The sequence below is a fragment of the Oncorhynchus mykiss genome, chromosome 2 (genome assembly GCF_057628025.1).
Source record: "Oncorhynchus mykiss isolate SJ-2025 chromosome 2, ASM5762802v1, whole genome shotgun sequence".
NCBI lineage: Eukaryota > Metazoa > Chordata > Actinopteri > Salmoniformes > Salmonidae > Oncorhynchus > Oncorhynchus mykiss.
Window position 1 is genome coordinate 80875351 of NC_143023.1, and position 21792 is coordinate 80897142.

Sequence of the window (21792 nt, forward strand, 5' to 3'; positions counted from 1 at the left end):
CTGGATTTGGAGTCACACTCAAAATTAAAATGGAAAACCACACTACAGGCTGATCCAACTTTGATGTAATGTCCTTAAAACAAGTCAAAATGAGGCTCAGTAGTGTGTGTGGCCTCCACATGCCTGTATGACCTCCCTACAACACCTGGGCATGCTCCTGATGAGAAGCATCCGCCAACTCCTGGACAGTCTGTGGTGCAACGTGGCGTTGGTGGATGGAGCGAGACATGATGTCCCAGATGTGCTCAATTGGATTCAGGTCTGGGGAACGGGCGGGTCAGTCCATAGCATCAATGCCTTCCTCTTGTAGGAACTGCTGACACACTCCAGCCACATGAGGTCTAGCATTGTCTTGCATTAGGAGGAACCCTGGGCCAACCGCACCAGCATATGGTCTCACAAGGGGTCTGAGGATCTCATCTCGGTACCTAATGGCAGTCAGGCTACCTCTAGTGAGCACATGGAGGGCTGTGCGGCCCCCCAAAGAAATGCCACACCACACCATGACTGATCCACCGCCAAACCGGTCATGCTGGAGGATGTTGCAGGCAGCAGAACGTTCTCCACAGCGTCTCCAGACTCTGTCACGTCTGTCACATGTGCTCAGTTTGAACCTGCTTTCATCTGTGAAGAGCACAGGGCGCCAGTGGCGAATTTGACAATCTTGGTGTTCTCTGGCAAATGCCAAACGTCCTGCACGGTGTTGGGCTGTAAGCACAACCTCCACCTGTGGACGTCGGGCCCTCATACCACCCTCATGGAGTCTGTTTCTGACCGTTTGAGCAGACACATGCACATTTGTGGCCTGCTGGAGGTCATTTTGCAGGGCTCTGGCAGTGCTCCTCCTGCTCCTCCTTGCACAAAGGCGGAGGTAGCGGTCCTACTGCTGGGTTGTTGCCCTCCTACGGCCTCCTCCACGTCTCCTGATGTACTGGCCTGTCTTGGTAGCGCCTCCATGCTCTGGACACTACGCTGACAGACACAGCAAACCTTCTTGCCACAGCTCGCATTGATGTGCCATCCTGGATGAGCTGCACTACCTGAGCCACTTGTGTGGGTTGTAGACTCCGTCTCATGCTACCACTAGAGTGAAAGCACCACCAGCATTCAAAAGTGACTAAAACATCAGCCAGGAAACATAGGAACTGAGAAGTGGTCTGTGGTCACCACCTGCAGAACCACTCCTTTATTGGGGGTGTCTTGCTAATTGCCTATAATTGCCACCTGTTGTCTATTCCATTTGCACAACAGCATGTGAAATGTATTGTCAATCAGTGTTGCTTCCTAAGTGGACAGTTTGATTTCACAGAAGTGTGATTGACTTGGAGTTACATTGTGTTGTTTAAGTGTTCCCTTTATTTTTTTGAGCAGTGTATTTTTAAGAAAATACAGTACCAGTCAAAAGTTGGACACAACTACTCATTCCAAGGTTTTTCTTTATTTTTACAATTTTCTACATTGTAGAATAATAGTGAAAACATCAAAACTATGGAATAACACATATGGAATCATGTAGTAACCAAAAAAGAGTTAAACAAATTATAGATTCTTCAAAGTAGCCACCCTTTGCCTTGATGACAGCTTTGTACACTCTTGCCATTCTCTCAACCAGCTTCATGATGAGGTAGTTACCTATAATGCATTTGTGCCTTGTTAAAAGTTAATTTGTGGAATTTCTTTCCTTCTTCATACGTTTGAGCCAATCAGTTGTGTTGTGACAAGGTAGGGGTGGTTGTACAGTAGATAGCCCTATTTGGTAAAATACCAAGTCCATATTATGGCAAGAACAGCTCAAATAAGCAAAAAGAAACAACAGTCCATCATTACTTTAAAGACATGATCAGTCAATCTGAAACATTTCAAGAACTTTGAAAGTTTCTTCAAATGCAGTCACAAAAAACATCAAGCGCTTTGATGAAACTGGCTCTCATGAGGACCGCCACAGGAAAGGAAGACCCAGAGTTACCTCTGTAGCAGAGGATAAGTTCATTAGAGTTACCAGACTCAGAAATTGGCAATTAACTGCACCTCAAAATGCACCTCACAGAGTTCAAGTAACAGACATATCTCAACATCCACTGTTTAGAGGAGACTGCGTAAATCAGGCCTTCATGGTCGAATTGTTGTAAAGAAACCACTACTAAAGGACACCAATAAGAAGAAAAGACTTGCTTGGGTCAAGAAACACGAGCAATGTACATTAGACCGGTGGAAATCTGTCCTTTGGTCTGATACGCCATCCCATCTGGTATTCGCTTAGTGGGACTATCATTTGTTTTTCAACAACAGGACAATGACCCAAAATACACCTCCAGGCTGTGTAAGGGCTGCATCAGATGACCTGGCCTCCACAATCACCCGACCTCAACCCAATTGAGATGGTTTGGGATGAGTTGGACCGCAGAGTGAAGGAAAAGCAGCCAACAACTGCTCAGCATATGTGGGAACTCTTTCAAGACTGTTGGGGAAGCATGACTACCTCATGAAGCTGGTTGAGAGAATGCAAAACTGTCATCAAGGCAAAGTTTGGCTACTTTGAAGAAGCTAAAATGTATTTTGATTTGTTTAACACTTTTTCGGTAACTACATGATTCCATAGGTGTTATTTCATTGTTTTGATGTCTTCACTATTATTCTACAATGTAGAAAATATTTTTTAAAAATAAAGAAAAACTCTTGAATGAGTAGGTGTGTCCAAACTTTTGACTGGTAATGTTCAGTTGAAGTCGGAAGTTTACGTACACCTTAGCCAAATACATTTAAACTCAGTTTTTCACAACTCCTGGCATTTAATCTGAGTAAAACTTGCATGTCTTAGACCAGTTAGGATCACCACTTTATTTTAAGAATGTGAAATGTCAGAATAATAGTAGAGAGAATTATTTATTTCAGCTTTTATTTCACATTTCCAGTGGGTCAGAAGTTTACATACACTCAAGTAGTATTTGGTAGCATTGCCTTTAAATTGTTTAACTTGGGTCAAAAGTTTCGGGTAGCCTTCCACGAGCTTCCCACAATAAGTTGGGTGAATTTTGGCCATTCCTCCTTACAGAGCTGGTGTAACTGAGTCAGGTTTGTAAGCCTCCTTGCTCGCACATACTTTTTCAGTTCTGCCCACAAATTTTCTATAGGATTGAGGTCAGGGCTTTGTGATGGCCACTTCAATGCCTTGATTTTGTTGTCCTTAAGCCATTTTGCCACAACTTTGGAAGTATGCTTGGGGTCATTGTCCATTCGGAAGACACACTTGCGACCAAGCTTTAACTTCGTGACTGATGTCTTGAGATGTTGCTTCAATATATCCAAGTAATTTTCTTCCCTCATGATGCCATCTATTTTGTGAAGTGCACCAGTCCCTCCTGCAGCAATGCACCACCACAACATGATGCTGCCACCCCCGTGATTCACAGTTGGGACGGTGTTTCTTCGGCTTGCAAGCCTCCCCATTTTCCTCCAAACATAACAATGGTCATTATGGCCAAACAGTTCTATTTTTGTTTCATCAGACCAGAGGACATTTCTCCAAAAAGTTGGATCTTTGTCCCTATGTGCAGTTGCAATCCGTAGTCTGGCTTTTTTGTGGCTTCTTCCTTGCTGAGTGGCCTTTCAGGCCTTTCAGGTTATGTCGATATAGGACTTGTTTTACTGTGGATATAGATACTTTTGTACCTGTTTCCTCCAGCATCTTCACAAGGTCCTTTGCTGTTGTTCTGGGATTGATTTGCACTTTTCACACCAAAATACATTCATCTCTAGGAGACAGAACGTGTCTCCTTCCTGAGCGGTATGACGGCTGCGTGGTCCCATGGCATTTATACTTGCGTACTATTGTTTGTACAAATGAACGAGGTACCTTCAGGCATTTGGAAATTGCTCCCAAGGATAAACCAGACTTGTGGAGGACTACAATTTGTTTTCTGAGGTCTTGGCTGATTTCTTGATTTTCCCATGATGTCAATCAAAGAGGCACTGAGTTTGAAGGTAGGCCTTGAAATACATCCACAGGTACACCTCCAATTGACACAAATTATGTCAATTGGCCAATCAGAAGCTTCTAAAGCATCATTTTCTGGAATTGTCCAAGCTGTTTAAAGGCACAGTCAACTTAATGTATGTAAACTTCTGACCTACTGGAATTGTGATACAGTGAATTATAAGTGAAATAATCTGTCTGTAAACAATTGTTGGAAAAATTACTTGTGTCATGCACAAAGTAGATGTGCTAACCGACTTGCCAAAACTATAGTTTGTTATCAAGAAATTTGTGGTGTGGTTGAAAAATGAGTTTTAATGACTCCAACCTAAGTGTATGTAAACTTCCAACTTCAACTGTATATTCTGAACTCGTCGATTCAGTCAAGCCGATACAATCAAGGTTACAGCATATTTTAAATAGATTATATTGGATTGTATTTTATATCCTTTTTTAAAATGTATATCCTTTTTTATTTGACTGATGGTTGATGTCAATATTGTGGGGATAAATGTCATGCTGAAATAAAATGACTTTGGGAGGTCATGTGAAATGAGGTCTGTTGTATTGACCCATTCTGCTCTCACAGCAGTCAGCCAAAACTTACAGACACACTCACACAACACACTCACAGAGCTAATGCCTTGTCAGAGGCCACCAGCGGTACACAAGCCCACTTCCTTATCTCTAGGGCTTGGTTTGGTTGTGCTGCCAAGTTAACTCTCCTCTACCTTTTTCTCCTCCACACTACTCAGCTACAGGAAGAGCATTGCTCCGATCCCCCAGAGATAAAATAACTTCCTCTAGCCCTAGATACTGCTGAAATACTAGTACATTAATATTTAACCTAGATTAATTTGAATGGGAAAAGTTGTGCATGTCCGTCAGTAGTATTTGCAGAGATCATTAAGAGGAGTATTTCCTCCAGCCTCCTGAAGAGTAGAGAGGGGAGCAGGTCTAAGATAGTAGTGCATCCTGAATGTGCCCCATAATTAGATCCGCAGGGAGAAATTGTAGCTCATTTAGGAAACCTGTAACCTGTGCATGCCTTGCATGGCAAGTACGTGTGTGTGAGTGAATGAGTGTTGTGTTGAATCTGCAGAGGAGATGAAGAGTGACTTGCCATGTACTTTCACTCACCCATGTAAGTGTGTGAGCGTGTGCTGTAGGGGTTTTTCAGTGGTCATTCAGTCTGCCCTCTGTGTCCTTGCTGCAGTGGGATGTCTACTGTAGTATTTGTATTGTTTTTATTAAGGATGCCCATTAGCTGCTGACAAGGCCGCAACATTAAGTCCACTATTATGTAGAAAATATTTTTAAAAATAAAGAAAAACCCTTTAATGAGTAGGTGTGTCCAAACCTTTGAATTGTACTGTATACAGTCGTGGCCAAAAGTTTTGAATGACACAAATATTAATTTTCACAAAGTCTGCTGCCTCAGTTTGTATGATGGCAATTTGCATATACTCCAGAATGTTATGAAGAGAGATCAGATGAATTGCAATTAATTGCAAAGTCCCTCTTTGCCAGGCAAATGAACTGAATCCCCAAAAAACATTTCCACTGCATTTCAGCCCTGCCACAAAAAGACCAGCTCCCATCATGTCAGTGATTCTCTCGTTGAGACAGGTGTGAGTGTTGACGAGGACAAGGCTGGAGATCACTCTGTCATGCTGGTTGAGTTCGAATAACAGACTGGAAGCTTCAAAAGGAGGGTGGTGCTTGGAATCATTGTTCTTCCTCTGTCAACCATGGAATAAATGGGACATTTTCAGCTTCCAGGAATTGTCGACAGATCCTTGCCACATGGGGCCGTGCATTATCATGCTGAAACATGAGGTGAATGGCACAACAATGGGCCTCAGGATCTCATCACGGTATCCTTGTGCATTCAAATTGGCATCGATAAAATGCAATTGTGTTAATTGTCCGTAGCTTATGCTATCTCCCATCTGCCTGATACAGTTGAAACCGGGATTCATCCGTGAAGAGCACACTTCTCCAGCATGCCAGTGGCCATCGAAGGTGAGCATTTGCCCACTGAAGTCGGTTACAACGACAAACTGCAGTCAGGTCAAGACCCTGGTGAGGACGACGAGCAGGCAGATGAGCTTCCCTGAGAGTTTCTGACAGTTTGTGCAGAAAATCTTCAGTTGTACAAATCCAATGTCATTAGCAGTCCAGGTGACTGGTCTCAGACGATGCTGCAGGTGAAGAAGCCGGATGTGGAGGTCCTGGGCTGTCTTGGTTACACATGGTCTGTGGTTGTGAGGCGGCTTATAGTAGAGAAATTAACATTCAATTGTCTTGCAACAGCTCAGGTGGACATTCCTGCAGTTATCTTGCCAATTGCACGCTCCCTCAAAACTTGAGACATCTGTAGCATTGTGTTGTGTGACAAAACTGCACATTTTAGTGGCCTTTTTCCCCCAGCACAAGGTGCACCTGTGTTATAATGCGGTTTAATCTGCTTCCAAATATGCCACAGCTAATGGATTATCTTGACAAAGTAAAAATGCTCACTAACAGGGATGTAAACAAATGTGTTCACAACATTTTTAAGAAATAAGCTTTTTGTGCATATAGAACATTTATTTTATTTCAGCTCATGAAACAGGTTGCATTTATATTTTCGTTCAGTGTAGTTTTTCCAAAAGTGTCTAATCTGATTACAATATTTTGATGATAAACTGATCATGTATTCCCCAACCCTGCCCTTTAGGGATCCATCTCAATTTCGCTTAACTTTCTCCTTGGTCTAGTTCTGGTTTGAGTCCCCTTTTTTGTTGTAGTTTTCCTCCACGTGTAGTCTCCTGCTTGACTGTCTGAATAATTTAGTATTTTGTCACCCGTAAATACCCTCCTCTTTGTGAGATAAAGGGGAGAAATCTCTCTGCCAGTCATTTCTGCCTCCCGAAAGAGTGAACTCAAAAACACTTGAGCCAGTGCAGCCCATAGCTGCTGGGGTCCTTTGGCCTGGCTGGCTGGCCACAGAGATTGTCTGTGTCTGTCCTCACCCTCAGTGTGGATGACCAATACAACTGGCTGATACCCGGGGCACATCTGGGTCCTCATTTACAAAACACATTCAGTTGTGTAAATCACAAAAACTTTACATTTAAATAAATTGAGCATTTTCATGTCAAGTTCAATGTATTGAAATATAAAATCGCAGCTTGGTGAGTATTTAAAACCTCTGTAGGACTGAGACAAACAGCATGGCTCACCACTGATGTTTGTGCTTGTCCCACAAACTAACTTAGTGCTGCCCCCTTCAACAAGTTTGACAAACTAGAGATCAGTAGCTAAAAAAAAAAAGTTAATTAAAAAAGGTGTTAACATAAAGGGTTAGTGATAAGAGACAAATATATACCAAGTATCATATTTGATCTTTATTCTGACTCCACCGCGTCTGCATTTTTCTTCTATGCATCTTTTTTTAAACACACGTCCAGGAAGAAACAAACAAAAGAGAACAAAGACATTTGTCCTTCATAAACTCCATCTTAAAAAAAGTCCTACAACAAATATCACATACAAAAGACAAGTCTACAGAGGAACTCAGACACAGAGACAGTAGGTGAGCGGGAAGAAAGGGACAATAGGGGGGAGTGCCGTATTAGGAACAGGGGTAGTGTTATGACATATAGCTAGAGGGAAAATGCAATCTGAAAAGACAGTATGGAAGTGCTGATGATGGAAAGCGATGCAGGCTACATTGGTAGTCTGGTGGTCCAGTCTGTTGGTACGTACAACCAACTCCTCTCTGTTTCTTTGTTCTCATACCAAAAGATAGTATGACATCAATAGAGGAGTTGGCTACAGCACATCCGCTGTATGGGGCCAGGCTAGTGCCTGAGCATTGTAGAATGAAATGTTGGACTGTAGATACGTGTGTTCTGAGTGAGGAGTGTTAAACAGAACACAGCAGGGTGAAAAAATATTTGGATAGTAGGATGGTCTAAGAGATGGTAGAGGAGAAACATATAGTGAGAAATGGCAAAGATAACTGATAAACAGGGCATCTGCCATTACTGATGTATGCTACTGATGTTTAGCCTTCCACACCAACACCAAAGGCAGAAATGAATAATAGACAGGTACCTTAACCCCACCAAGATCAAGGCTATAGAGATGTTTTGTGATGAAAGCTGATACATTTTTTTTACCATGTTTGCGCCAGTAAACTCGCTGTCAAAGTCAGACTTGAAGAATCCGTTTGTTCGTTCAACGGACCATTTCTCCACATCATCATGAAGGGAAGGTTGAACCACGATCCTGCCTTTAAAAACAGGGTCTCCATGCCTGGCTTTGAAAGCCAGATCCTCCAACCCCACTACACAGACTCACTAATGATGATGATTAGCAGTACAGTGCTATGAACAGATACCTTGTCCCTGATACTGCACTCCGGATCTTAATACTCCTCTGGCATACTGTTTCTTCACAGATGTTTCCACATCAATATACATACCAATGTGTCATATGTTAAATAAGAGGTATCGTCATCATAGTAGTTTCTTCTACTGCATACAGTATAGTACACACCACCATTCGTCCATCGATTGGTGTACACACACAAAGAACAGGAGCACAGGAATGGCTTTAGGAGCATTTAAATACAAACGTAACTTAAATTCCAACACAGCCAACTCATCGGGACATGATAGCTTTGAGAGGCTCACGTAACAATAGTTTCAAAGTCTTCAGACCATCTACAAGCAAGGGGGGATTGAAAGGATAGCAGGCCGTACAGTCATGCAATAGGGAGATAATGATGACTAAAAACAAAAAAGTAGCATGGGGATTGATTGGTATTTCCTTAGAGAGAGACCTAATCCCCAGCCAGGTAGTGACTAGAGTGACTGACTCTGCTTGACATACAGTATCTTACAGAGCCATAGCCTCAGAACTAGGAAAATCGAAAATGTTCGACTTGCTAATTGGTTGAAAGCGGCACATGTATAACTACAACCAGTTTCCTAGCTTTGACTAGCACGTGAACGTGGCAAAAATAAAGCATTTACAAATTGCACTCGGTCGCCATGTCATTCCAAGGTCCTTATACATGTGATATTTACATTCATTAGTTAGTCTAGGATGGGATTTTTTTTTAAAAAGAAAACAAATATAGTTCATTTAAAAACTGAAAGAAAATTGTTTCCACTAACTTGACATTGCAATGCAAAGGCAGAAGACCACCAGTATCTGTTCTGTGATAAAGACATCACCTTTATTATCACAAGCACAAAAACTAAATCACCAAAGGTTTCTGGTTCTCTGAGAAAGATTGGAGACAGCCACTGTGTTTCTGACAGCCATCTGCCCCCTGCAGTTATAGTCTAGTCATGGTGGACACCTGCTCTTCCAAGCTGACTTTACAGTTCAGGGTGTGTGTGGTGTAGTGTAGTGTGGTGCAGAGAGGTTTAGTGTAGAGTGGTGTAGTGTACTGTGTGTTGTAGACACAGGTTGGACCAGGAAGCCCCAGCTTGGCCACCCCTATGTTCACTGGGAGGCAATCTTCCTATAGACTAGAACTGAACAGACAAAACCAGGTGGGACCAGGCCTGGCCTGGGTGTGTCTGGTCTGATGTGTTTATCTGAGCTTGGCTAGCGTAGTTTGAGCCTGAAGGCTGAGATCTCCATGGGCTCCAGGCTGATGGAGGAGTCATTGGCCAGAGGGGGGCTGGAGTACATCAGGGACAGAGACACAGGATGCAGCAGCTGGAGGTCCAGGTTACGGAACAGAGAAGACACACCCAGCTGGAGGAACAGACAAGGAGAGAAAGCGAGAGATGGATACAGTTTGTGAAAGAGAGGTAGAAAGAGTGTGTATGAGAGAACAATTTGTCCAGTCACTCCTCATGTCTAACACAGAGAATAATCTTTCCAGACTGCTAGAATGACTCCCACTGCAGTGCTGTACGAGTCTGTGCAACACACTGTACTATCGCCCCAGTTGTATCTGTGGTGATCCATGTGTGTGCGCGTTGTTGAGGACCACTGACCTGTCCCTCGGAAGTGGTACAGTTGAATCCAGGGTCGGGGGTCTCCAGGTCACAGTCCAGACCCTTCCGATGCAGGATGAGGGCCATGTAGGGAGACGGGGAGTGGGAGTCACACAAACATATTAGCATCAATGGTTAGTACACAGAACCCTACATGTATTATATCTTCCAGTATATTGACGTTCCACAAACAGGACAATTACTTCTTCACTTCTAGTTACCTGGTGCTGGACGCTGCGCAGGTTGAGCATGTAGAAGTCACAGGGCAGGGCCCCCATAAGGGGGGCAAAGGTGTGCAAGGAAGGGATGCCACGCTTCTTGGGCAGCACGGGCAGCGCCAGCACCTCGTGGTTGAGGATGGCCGAGGTCATGTGACTAAGTAGGGAGGGGAAGCTGGTTGGTCTGCTGTCCACCACCTGGGAGGCAGGAAGACAGGTTTCAACACAGGTCAAATCTGATAACTAACCCCCATCCCACCCTGATTAGCTTCAACAGTCAACACAGCAGGGAAACTGCAGGGCTGAAAACAATTATTTGCATTTTAAGCGCATTCTTGCAATGCTGCTACGGCAGGCTTTATAAACTAGAAACTAGAAGGTAAGAACAGCTATAACAGATTATATAGACAGACGGCCACGGCTGGGTATCTAGTGACCTCGCTGTTGCCATGGCAACTTTACCTCGAGCTCCACCTCTCAGGGCGAAGGAGACAAGAGAGTGAAACATGGAGAGTTTGGCAAAGAAGCCATCATGCTGAGTGCAATGGAGAAGGAGACCGAGAGAGATGACAAAAATAAATGGAGGGGAGTGACAAATAAAGAACGGAGACATGGGTTAAAGAGCGCAGCATGAGAGACCTACAGTACTCATTCAAGGGTTTTTCTTTGTTTTTTACTGTTTTCTACATTGTAGAATAATAGTGAAGACATCAAAACTATATTTGAGATTCTTCAAAGTAGCCACCCTTTGCCTTGATGACAGCTTTGCACACACTTGGCATTCTCTCAAACAGCTTCACCTGGAATGCTTTTCCAATAGTCTTGAAGGAGTCCCACATATGCTGAGCACTTGTGGGCTGCTTTTCCTTCACTATGTGGCCCAATTCATCCCAAACCATCTCAATTGGGTTGAGGTTCGGTGATTGTGGAGGCCAGGTCATCTGACGCAGCACTCCATCTTGGTCAAATAGCCCTTACACAGCCTGGAGGTGGGTTGGATCATTGTACTACTTTGAAGAATCTAAAATCTAAAATAAATATTGATTTGTTTAACACTTTTTTGGTTACTACATGATTTCATGTGTGTTATTTCAGTTTTGATGTCTTCACTCTTATTATACAATGTAGAAAATAGTACAAATAAAGAAAAACCCTTGAATGAGTATGTGTGTCCAAACTTTTGACTGGTACTGTATCTATTTTTTTATTTGCATGTTTAGCTCACATCATTTAAAAGTATGCATTAAGGTGTCTTTAATATAATAAATGTGTCAAAAACGAATGTAGACATTAATACATGCATTTATATAGCTTCCAAAATTAATATATATTTTTTTTTACAATTGAGGAGTACCAAGTTGGCGGTAGCTTCAATACCACGCAGTCATCAGTCAGTCATCCAATGTTTATACTTATTATTGGTTGACACATCTTGCTTTGAAATTAATTTCCATCACTGGAGGTTGGTGGCACCTTATTTGGGGAGGATGGGCCCGTAGTAATGGCAGGAACATAATAAGTGGAATGGTATCAAAGAGGTTTCCATGTGTTTGATGTAATTCCATTCACTCAGTTCCCTCCCCTTAGCAGCCTCCTGTGATTTCCATAATCCAGAAATTGCACATAAATATTTAAGGCTAGATGCAGTCTTTGGTGATGAAATTATTTAGATACAATGGATCAGCTTTTAATGAAATCACTCAGATGTATTAACATTGCAAGTTTTTCTGTCAGACAGCCTTCTAAACTCTTGGTGTTTTTGGTTTACAAACAATAACTGAGACATTGGAAATCTAGTGGAAATAGGAAAGGGAAGAAAAAATTATCCATATTATCAGAAGGTTCAAGTCAATCATTTCTGTTTCTCTGTGCATTATAGAACAACATAAATAATATGTTGGAAACATTAAACACTTGTAGAAATTGTCAGGGAATGCAAAGGAAATGCATGACGGGAAAAATGTCAGCAAGATAAAGGAATAGCATCAGCAATCCAGTGTTAATATATGTAATTAGTTTCAACTCGTCGGACAACTGCACAGCATGCATTCAATACGCTGATCTGACCTCCCACAATCGAACGGATCAAATTCTCTCACACCCATCTCCAGCATCGTATGGAGCTGGAGGCAAGAGAGGAAAATGACCAGGAAGATGCTCTACAAATGTCGGCGCGTTTCCGAGGTGAGCAGGACGACTATGGGGTTACGTCCGGATGCCACCAGGCTGCAAGCAAAGTCGTGAGAATAGGAATATTGGGCCAGGGACACAAACATGTGGATTTCTGAGGAATGGAGGGAACAAATAGAAAGAAGAGGTCGAAGAGAATGAGGAAAACAGAGGTTTGGATTTGAATTTGAGGAAGATGGGGTGTTGAATAAGACTGGTGTCAAGTGCAAACAGAGTGGGCTGTGCGCCAGCCCAAATTCTGGAGGTGAAATGGAAGTGAATGAGGGCGAGTTAAGTGAGGTGGAAATTGTCTTGAAGAACTCGAAACATGAGCCTGGCATCAATGGACATGATAAAGAAGAATCTGGTCCAGTAGGAGTGACATTTTTGTAGAAAGGGGATCCTTACTTTTTAGCGGATCCATTATTGGTTTCTGGGTGGATGAGAAAGGAGGTGGGTGCATTTGAATCAGTGAAGGTAACCTGTCGTGAACTTGTGATATTTGTTTGTATTTATTATGACCAGAGGGAGTGGACGCTCTATGTCACACTACTTGGGTTAAGATCTGTACCATTGAAAGGAATAATTTAGAGTTAAGTGTGAAGTTAAAGATTCCTGGTGTTTGTGATGCCTGCTGTTTGGTGCAACCCAGACCGGTGGGGAGCGCTGTGAAACAGTCACTGTAATCTACCCTGCCGCACGAGCATGCTTTTGCGGCACAGTCGATAGTGCGCCGGACCTCGGGCTAGAAGTTTGAGGGTTCGAGACCTGCTCCCTGCTATTTCATTACAATATATATATATATATATCCTAATGGATTTATTTTGTAGTCCAGTTGAGGGCGGTAATGCAGCATATTGGATGCCAAAGGGTAAAGTGTACAAAACGTAGTCCACTCTGTTCAAAACAGATTCTTATTCTTATTTTGGGAACAGAAAATTCAATTGAGATCAAATGTTTAATCAATGAGAATTTGCAGAATGTCAGCCAAAACCCATGTCGTTTCATCTTCTCCCACTGCCGGCCAGAGGGTTTCCTTTCACTACCATATTTGGTAATGACTGGAAACGCAAAGCGGATGCTTCACATTTATACATCCGGTTGAAGTATCTGTCTCGTTGTTCTATCTGTAGCACTGATCGCAACGTTGTACGGATTGTTTTGTTTACGCTACCGCGAAACGCAGAGTTGCTGATGAATTGGTTTGGATTTGGCTTCAACGGCTTTGGGCAAATACGAACGAATGAAAAATTGACGGATGGGGAAAGTGCCGGAGATGCCAACGTGACATATCCAATCTCTATTGATATTGTTTGTCGGAATTTGGAAGAGGAGCCTGTCCAAATCTGTCAACATAATAGCAATGTTGATACGCAGATCAGGACAAGTTGGAGTCGAAGAGCAGCTCTGCATTCAAATAGTGAGTAGAGTACTCAACTCGATCATCCCTTACAAAAGGAGATTGCAGTCAGAGCTTAGTATAACTGCAGTATGCTGCCAAATTCTGCGTCCAAAATACCCGTCGACTGCAGTTTCAAAACTGCTATATTTTTTTGAAAGGGCTGCCTTCTCGTGATAATAACTGGCAGACCGCTCAACCAGAGACCGCAGTGAAAGGTTGATAACTGCATGAACCAGTTTCCAGTGTATCAATTAAGTTGCAACCATGTACCTCAATTCATAAACCTACATGGACTGTTTCAAAGTTTCCCCTTAACTGTATCATTTGTTTACGTTTCAGGTGATGGAAGGCTGTGTTTGGCAGGTTTTGGAGTAGGGACCCCCAGTCAGAAAGGATGTGGCGGCTGTGTAGAGGAAAGCCGAGGGTGCCAGGATGCACATATCAGCGAGGGATATCTGGCCCTGTCTTTCACAGACAGAGTAGAGTGCTGGAACTCTGAGCGAAATGAGAAGAAACCAGGGTGGAGTATGGTGATTCCAGATAATACTGGTATTGATTCATAGTGACTGGCGCTGTAGCATAGTTGGTACCACCCACAACCCCTAGAATTAAGTAAATATGGTTATTTCCCCCACTCAGGTCCATGTACAGGTGTGTGGCAAATATATTGAAGCTCTAATCAATAGTTGCATTTCAATAATGTTGTAATCATAATGCATTCTTGTTTTGTAGGGCCCTCACTAGCATTCCCATTAGTTCCAGGAGGGTACATAGCTTCCAATCCTCCCTTTTACCGCCCACTTTCCCCACAACTACTGGCTTTTAGCCTGGCACTAGGCACAGAGCACGCAGTCCTCCTCACTGCATCTGGAGACATCTACACCTGGGGCTCAGGCAGGTGAAGACAACAAATGTCATGTTTCGTAATGGAATTAACAAATCCTGTACAACAGTTTAATCAATAGGCATTTTTCAGCACACCTTTCATAGGTTACTGATGACTATTTTGGGTACATCAGACATGGCAGAATGAACGACAGCATAGGATCTGTATTAAATGTTCTGAAAACCTTGCTTCCTTGTGTTGGCAGCCATGGGCAGCTGGGACATGGGGACCTGAGCCCGCAGGAGGAGCCCAGAGCAATGGAGGCACTAATGGGTATGTCCATGAGCACTGTGGCCGCCGGGGGTTGGCACTCTGTCTGCACCAGTGGTAAGAGGGACTGACTGGGATGGAACTTACAAAAGAATGATAAAGTAGAGTGATTGCATTACATTACATTATTCAGTCAATGTGATCACTAGTCTGGTCCACAGCTGGGGGAGACCTGTACGTGTGGGGCTGGAATGAGAGTGGCCAGGTGGGACTGCCATCACGAGCCCTAAGAGGAGAGCAGCAGAAGAGCCAGGACACAGGTCTGCCTGTCTGAAATCTGTGTTATATTTTGGGAGGGCAGACCCACCAGCTCAGCTCATTTTAAAATTCAGTGTTCATACAGGCAAATGGATGATACTTATAGACCCTCTAATTGGCTGCGTTGCAAAACACCTACATTGAGGTTCTGGACTGGTGTAGATAGACAACATATAAATATGTTATATCTGAACTGCTGTATGTTTAGGTGGTGCCAGCACATGTAAAGATGAAGAGGAGAGCTACGACGACGTGTTCATATCAATACAGGCCTTCCCAGCCCTGGTGGATGTTACTCAGTCATGCGAGGTCAGCAAGATCAGCTGTGGGTCGCGTCACACTGCGGCAGTCACAAGTAAGAGCCCTTCACACAAGCTGCCTCAAACTACTAATTTAGAGAGATGACTGAGTATTTTGTCTATTTATTTTACAGGTACAGGTGATCTCTACACTTGGGGCTGGGGTAAGCTTTAAAATGTAAAATATTCTAGTCTACTGGGGCAAGCTTTAAATGTCAAATATTGTAGTCTACGTGGCTTTGAGTAGGCCTGTGTATTGAATAAATAGCCGTTATGTATTTCACCCAGGAATTCATATCAATTAATGGATAGACATGGCCTTTTCTCAAGCTTCACATTTGCCACCGTTTCAGGTGAATACGGCCAGCTGGGACAGGGGACTGAGAACAGTTCAGACGAGCCAAGAAGGGTAGAGTTTTTCAAGGACCAGGGGCTGCGTGTGGTGGATGTAGTGTGTGGACCATGGAACACTTTTGTTTCTGCTATCAAAGAGGACCCCTCTCTCCATCCTGACACAAATATCATTAATCCTCTAACCAAGAACGACATAGAATGGAAAAACTGCCTGTAGGAGTTGAGCACTAAGGACAGTGCACAGATTGATTGACTAGCTGCTTGTTTCAGACAAATAAAGTAAAGTCAGTGACTAAGACTTGATTACTTTTATTCTAGCTCTTTATAGATTTTAAAAAGTTTCCGTTAAGAGAGCACTGACATGATGTAGAAATACATTTTCAAACAGAAAATATTAATCTACCTATAATTTAGGTTGTGGATCAGACTTTCCCCCCCGGAAAAATTATTCTCTACTTTACGCACACTCTGTACTACTCAGAACAGGCTACTCTGGCTAATGGAGCTTGTTTAATAAAGTTTGATCAAAGCTGATTCAATGTCTGCAAGATCACAATGATGGTATTCTACAAAACAGAACCGAATATAATAGTATGACATTACTGTCAGACAACAAAATAATCCATGTGGCCACTTGGCAAAAACACAGCCTAAACTATGCTACAGTTTAACATCTGCTCTAAAATTTGCTCACTAGCCCATAATTCAAAACAACAATAACACGAAGATCTAAATGCATATCCCATGAAGCTGATGAGATCAAATGGTTGGTATGCAGATGCTGCATGGATGTTTAACCGGTAAAAACTTGAATTATCAGAGCTCGCCAGCGTGTAGTCCTAAAACCCAGAATTAGTTACCTTTGGTTTGTTCAGCCATCCCTATGTGAAAAATGAATGGGGAAAGAATAGGGTTTTGGAATAAATGCAGAAAATAAGGTCTGAGGTTAACACAGGCTGAGGAGATCTTATGTTTTGTTATATCGGAAAATACCAGTCAGTTAACATGACCTTTATGAATTAAGCCTTTGTGCTATGCTTTTTTTGTTGTTGATTATATGAATTCTTCAAAATTCAAGAAAGTGATGTTAGCTGATGAAGATTCTCAGAATCAAAAAAATCTCACTCCGTATAATTTAAGGCAAAATCTCAAAGTTATTGGTATTACAATGAAAAAAATAGAAGAGGTCCTCTTAGTATGAATAGAACAGAATCCAAAGCATCCATATCCTGGTGTGTTATTCGTAGACTTCACAGCACAATCTCAAAAGAACTGAAGAAAAATGTGGAATATTAGAGGGGGGTAGTACATAGTTAAAATGTAGCGATTATGGAGAGATATTCTAATCAGATTTCAACTCACCTGACGAAATCTGGTGACCTGGAGATAACATGTTGGAACTCTGACAGATTTACTGTCCCATCTTTGTCTATATCTGACTCTTCAAGAATCTGTCAAATTGAAAAGTAAATAAGTAGTTGATTTACCCTTGGATATTGCAGACGGAGACTTGAAATCATATAAAGCAGACCTGACTATATCATACACAGGTCTTCCTTGAGGTAGGCTGACATTGGGAAGGACCAATAGTGGCCTTAATCTGTAAACTTACATTGCTGATGAGCTGCCTCATCTCTTCAGGTGTAAGCCTTGTGTCTTCAGTCTCACCAGTCAAACAGTTCACCAGCTTCTCCAGGTCCCCACCATCCAGAGTGCCATCGTCATCAAAGTCTGAACAGACAAAACAATTCCCATTTTGTTTTCACCAGCCACCCACACACTGCCAGACATCATGAATACATGACATACCCCATGTGTACCCCATGAATTCCCAACAATTGTATTACCAAAAATGCGGAATGCATAGTGGGACTTGATTTCCAGTGTAGCTGAATCGCTGAAGGCACTCAAGAGATCAAGAAAGTCCTCAAAGGTGAGACTTCCATCTTTCATATCAGATGTTGAGAATACATGGCAGACAGATCCTTTTCCTGAAAGGGTTGGACTAAAGGGTGGGGACAGAACATAAACATTAGGGACCAAAGGAAATCCAACATGTTACAATGATTTGTAACAACATTCAAGTATTAGTAATGGAGTAGAATTTCAATTGCAATCTTGTCACCTTGAGTTCTGGCAGTGAAAGGACTTTCTCCATGGGCACACTGGTGAGGTTTCTGTCCTCTTTGGAGAGGAGTTCACAGAATCGCTTGTGTGCCCTACAGAAAGGACGCATCAAACAAACTCAGCTCTGCCTGTATGGATGTTGATTGTTCATCAAGTCCCTTTCGCAATAAATCTAAAATGACAAACCATTCCAACCTAGTTCAAACAATCCATCTTGCCGGTCAAATTTATTTGTAAATTAGGACTTTAGCCCTTCAGTTGACAAGGACGTTAAGCTCTGGCAAAAATGGAGCCTATGTATTTATATACTGTATTTGTATCAAATATGATATTGAAAACAACAGTATCAGTCAATTGAAATGATCATGAATAAAGCTAGTTACTTACAACAGAATTTCTTGTTTTGTAAGAAATGTCAGCTCCTGGAAGGGAAGTGTTAATACATTATTTTCTAATACTACACACGCATTCCATATTTTTACCACAACTTCTTGCTTTTATCAGTCACTTGCAATGTGCTCAACAAGTTGTCCTACTGGTTAGCTTGCTAACAGTCGTCAAAAGCTGAAAATGCACTCGCTAGTTAATATAGGCAATAATTCAAGCTGAGCCGCGACTCTTTTATGAGGGCAAAAAGTAACGATAAATAGCTAGCTGGCTAAAAACAACTTGGTTCGCTTTTAGGTAACGTTAGTTATTCCCTACCTAGTAACAATGGCCAACAACTTGTTGTGTACACTTTATTGGCTAGATATCTAATTCACGTTAAATATCTTATGTCACCTGATATTCTGAGAGCAGATCCTTCCCTAATTGACTTGCTGTTGTCCCCATGTTTCCCTTCTTCTGTTTGTTAAGCTAGATAACTTCTGAGAACTTTCTGCTTCGATAACTTTCCAAAGGAGCCACTTCCCTTTCCGGAATTTACGTAATATTATTAAGTAGAAGTGCCACCTGCTATTCTGCGGCTGCCTGAGTCAATGGAACCCAGACCTGAGTTGTGTTCGAATACTCATAATAACCTTACTATTTGTGACGTGAATTGAGTATATAGTATGCTTATTGGTCATAGTATGGATATAGTTAGTATGCCAAAAGTTCCCGGATGACGTACGAAATTCGCCAAAATACGAAAGCTGTGTTCGAATACCCATACTAACATACTGTATACTACATACTTAATGAGCATACTATATACTATTAGTTAATTTTAGTATAATGTAAACGAATGGTATCTGTAGCGACCCGCACAGACAGCTGTGTGTTATGTGTTAGGCTAGTAGGTGGTTGTGTTGTACTTACCAGTACCCAGTGTTCGCGGGACATGCCAATCAACCTGCTATCTGCCAATCACAGGAATGCCTGGAATGTTCTGATGCCGGTCATCCTGGCGGTTGGCGGAGTGGCGTGGAGGGGGGTTGGGCAGGGGGATGGAGCATTGGAAGTTAAGACCAGGTTTAGCCTTTTTTCTCTCTCTTCACAAGAGAAGGTCATGATTGGCTTGTGGGTTATCTTTCATTTATTTGGCGTGGGCTACGGCCAAACAGTAGCCTGTGTAAAGTTGGTTTAATAAACCGTCAATTCGTAAACTCAAACCTCTGTCTGGACAATTGTTCCTTTATGATCTAGTCAGGTCATTACAGTATCCTTTCAGTTGAGCTTACTAGCTCTTCATCTGTCTACTGGAAGTTGATGATGTTGCTATGCAACCTCTTGCTAGGAGTATGGTTGATTTGAGCGTTCTGACCTTACAATCGCAGTCAAGCACCCAAGCTAATGCCATTCTTCAGGAAATGGGTGTGGCTTCATAACTTTTCAGATTTGAAGAAAATGGCAGAAAATATGCAGCCGAAGTCAGGCGAGAGTAGATACAAATGAATTGCTTTAACTAATTATGACAAATGTTAAGAACATTTTGAAAAGTGTAATAAAGTAATGCCTTTTCAAATAAATTACGTTGACTGACAATTTGTTTGCTACGCTATCCTTACAAACTGCATAGCATTACAGCAATATATACCATATGTTAGCTAGTTACCTAACGTTAGTTGGCTACTAATACATCAAACTTGCCAGGCAGTATATTAACTAACTACCCAACGTTTATTGACATGATTATTTATGTAATGTTGGATCCTGTTTTACATTATAGCCATTACCATATATATGATTTAATATTATCTGCTGTTGGCTTGTGTGGATGTATGTATGTGTTATGCAACATAGCTGACTTGAAACATTGTTAACAGTTACAGGGCCATGGGCCTTTCTCGTGATGGAAAAATACAGAGTAGCATGGGGTTGCAGAACAAGTGGTCTTTTGTTAACAGGAGCCAGGTGCGAGATAACGGTATGGAGCATGAGCGCATGGATGTTCTTCACAGCAACAGTTACATCTATCAACAGAAGCGCCAAGAGGCGGGGACCCGCCTGAGCGCCTGCAATAGGCTGAGCAAGTTTAAACCACGCCCAGTCTCTACTGTGATAGGCCAACAGACGGGTTGGAACTGTCTATCACAGTATAAAGAATACTGTTTACATACATCTTGTCAGTTCCCTGTTCTGCCCTGCGTGGTATTACAGTGAGCCCGTATATACAAAAGTTGCATTTGCCATTTATTACTTAGCTAATAAAAAATACATAGTATACAATCGGTGACTCATTGTTATATTTATCCTGATACCAGATTTGAATTTACGCAACTCTAACAGTAATTCTTAGCCAAATTGTATCGTCGTAAGATTCAATGGCTATCTACTCTGATTTCAGAGCATTCTCGCGCAGAATAACTCATGAATTTACAAACGCACAACACCCTTTGAATATGGCAGGTGTCAGTAAGCGTTGGCAAAATAAAGCAGAATTAAGTTGTTGCCCGCAGCACAGTTGCAGTCACCAACACCCTAGTAACATGAAAACAGCCTAACCAGCTCTGCTTGGGCAAGTAAAATGGTCAGAGTGAGATGTTCTCTCATTTCTTTCTGGAAGTAGCTTGCAAGCTAGCCAATGTTAGCCACTTAGCTTGGGTGCTTGACTGCCGTTGTGCGCTCTGAACATGCTGAATTTACAAACTGACAATTTGACAATGCTATGGATTTACAAATGCTCTGAGCGCACTCTGGCACTCCAGATTGAATTTATGAACACACCCCTTGTCCCGGACCCCTCTCACTTTATTCTTGACCCCTCTCAAGTTGTTTCAATTAAATTTAAGGGCTTTATTGGAATGGGAAACATATGTTTACATTGAAATAGACAATAAACAAAAGTGAGAGGAAAAATTAACAGTGAACACAAAAGTTCCAAAATAATAGACATTTCAGATGTCATATCTATATACAGTGTTGTAACAATGTACAAATTGTTAAAGTACAAAAGGGAAAATCAACATAAATATGGGTTGTATTTACAATGGTGTTTTGTTCTTCACTGGTTGCCTTTTTCTTGATGCAACAGGTCACAAATCTTGCTGCTGTGATTGCACACTGGTATTTCACCTAATAGATATGGGAGTTTCTCAAAATTGGATTTGTTTTTGAATTCTTTGTGGGTCTGTGTAATATGAGGGAAATATGTGTCTCTAATATGGTCATACATTTGACAGGAGGTCAGGAAGTGCTGTTCAGTTTCCACGTCATGTTGTGGGCAGTGTGGCTCATAGCCTGTCTTCTCTTGAGAGCCAGTCTGCCTTCGGCGGCCCCTCTCAATAGCAAGGCTATGCTCACTGAGTCTGTACATAGTCAAAATATTTCCTTAATTTTGGGTCAGTCACAGTGGTTTGGTATTCTGCCACTGTGTACTCTCTTTAGGGCCAAATAGCATTCTAG

At 42.1% G+C, this 21792-nt stretch overlaps 2 protein-coding genes and 1 pseudogene across 7 annotated transcripts; 1 reads left to right on the plus strand and 2 right to left on the minus strand.

Moving 5' to 3' along the window:
- Nucleotides 1-6544: 6544 nt before the first annotated feature.
- On the minus strand, nt 6545-10086 carry LOC149985251 (alpha-mannosidase 2x-like). The gene is made up of 2 exons (XM_090208924.1): nt 9982-10086; nt 6545-9736 (listed from the first exon to the last, which is right to left on the minus strand). The coding sequence occupies exons 1-2, from the start codon at nt 10066-10068 to the stop codon at nt 9584-9586; spliced, it is 240 nt and encodes a 79-aa protein (XP_090065050.1). The 5' UTR covers nt 10069-10086; the 3' UTR covers nt 6545-9583.
- A 2212-nt stretch (nt 10087-12298) lies between these two features.
- On the plus strand, nt 12299-16135 carry rccd1 (RCC1 domain containing 1). Of its 5 annotated transcripts, none has more exons than XM_021573270.3 (8): nt 12299-12821; nt 14110-14319; nt 14503-14668; nt 14862-14983; nt 15088-15186; nt 15393-15539; nt 15618-15647; nt 15837-16135. In XM_021573270.3, the coding sequence occupies exons 2-8, from the start codon at nt 14298-14300 to the stop codon at nt 16052-16054; spliced, it is 804 nt and encodes a 267-aa protein (XP_021428945.3). In that variant the 5' UTR covers nt 12299-12821; nt 14110-14297; the 3' UTR covers nt 16055-16135. The 5 variants fall into 5 exon arrangements, with proteins under 5 accessions (XP_021428945.3, XP_021428923.3, XP_090065019.1 ...); XM_021573248.3 differs by lacking the exon at nt 12299-12821 and adding an exon at nt 13460-13788; XM_090208893.1 differs by lacking the exon at nt 12299-12821 and adding an exon at nt 13460-13788 and having other exon boundaries at nt 14862-14929.
- Nucleotides 16131-18929, minus strand: LOC110497262 (calcium and integrin-binding protein 1-like; annotated as a pseudogene). The gene is made up of 7 exons (XR_016488582.1): nt 18748-18929; nt 18352-18386; nt 17963-18056; nt 17685-17842; nt 17450-17568; nt 17200-17288; nt 16131-17109 (listed from the first exon to the last, which is right to left on the minus strand). The product of XR_016488582.1 is annotated as a calcium and integrin-binding protein 1-like (transcript).
- Between the last annotated feature and the right edge of the window lie 2863 nt (nt 18930-21792).

What these genes read in the sequence shown, in the direction of transcription:
- rccd1 (XM_021573248.3), top strand. Translation starts at nt 13,563, where the DNA reads ATGAATTGGTTTGGATTTGGCTTCAACGGCTTTGGGCAAATACGAACG. An exon ending in TACACCTGGGGCTCAGGCAG is followed by an intron (nt 14,669 to 14,861) that starts GTGAAGACAACA and finishes TTGTGTTGGCAG; the next exon opens with CCATGGGCAGCTGGGACATG. An exon ending in GCAGAAGAGCCAGGACACAG is followed by an intron (nt 15,187 to 15,392) that starts GTCTGCCTGTCT and finishes CTGTATGTTTAG; the next exon opens with GTGGTGCCAGCACATGTAAA.
- LOC149985251 (XM_090208924.1), bottom strand. Translation starts at nt 10,068, where the DNA reads ATGGCCCTCATCCTGCATCGGAAGGGTCTGGACTGTGACCTGGAGACC. An exon ending in GTACCACTTCCGAGGGACAG is followed by an intron (nt 9,737 to 9,981) that starts GTCAGTGGTCCT and finishes CTGTTCCTCCAG; the next exon opens with CTGGGTGTGTCTTCTCTGTT.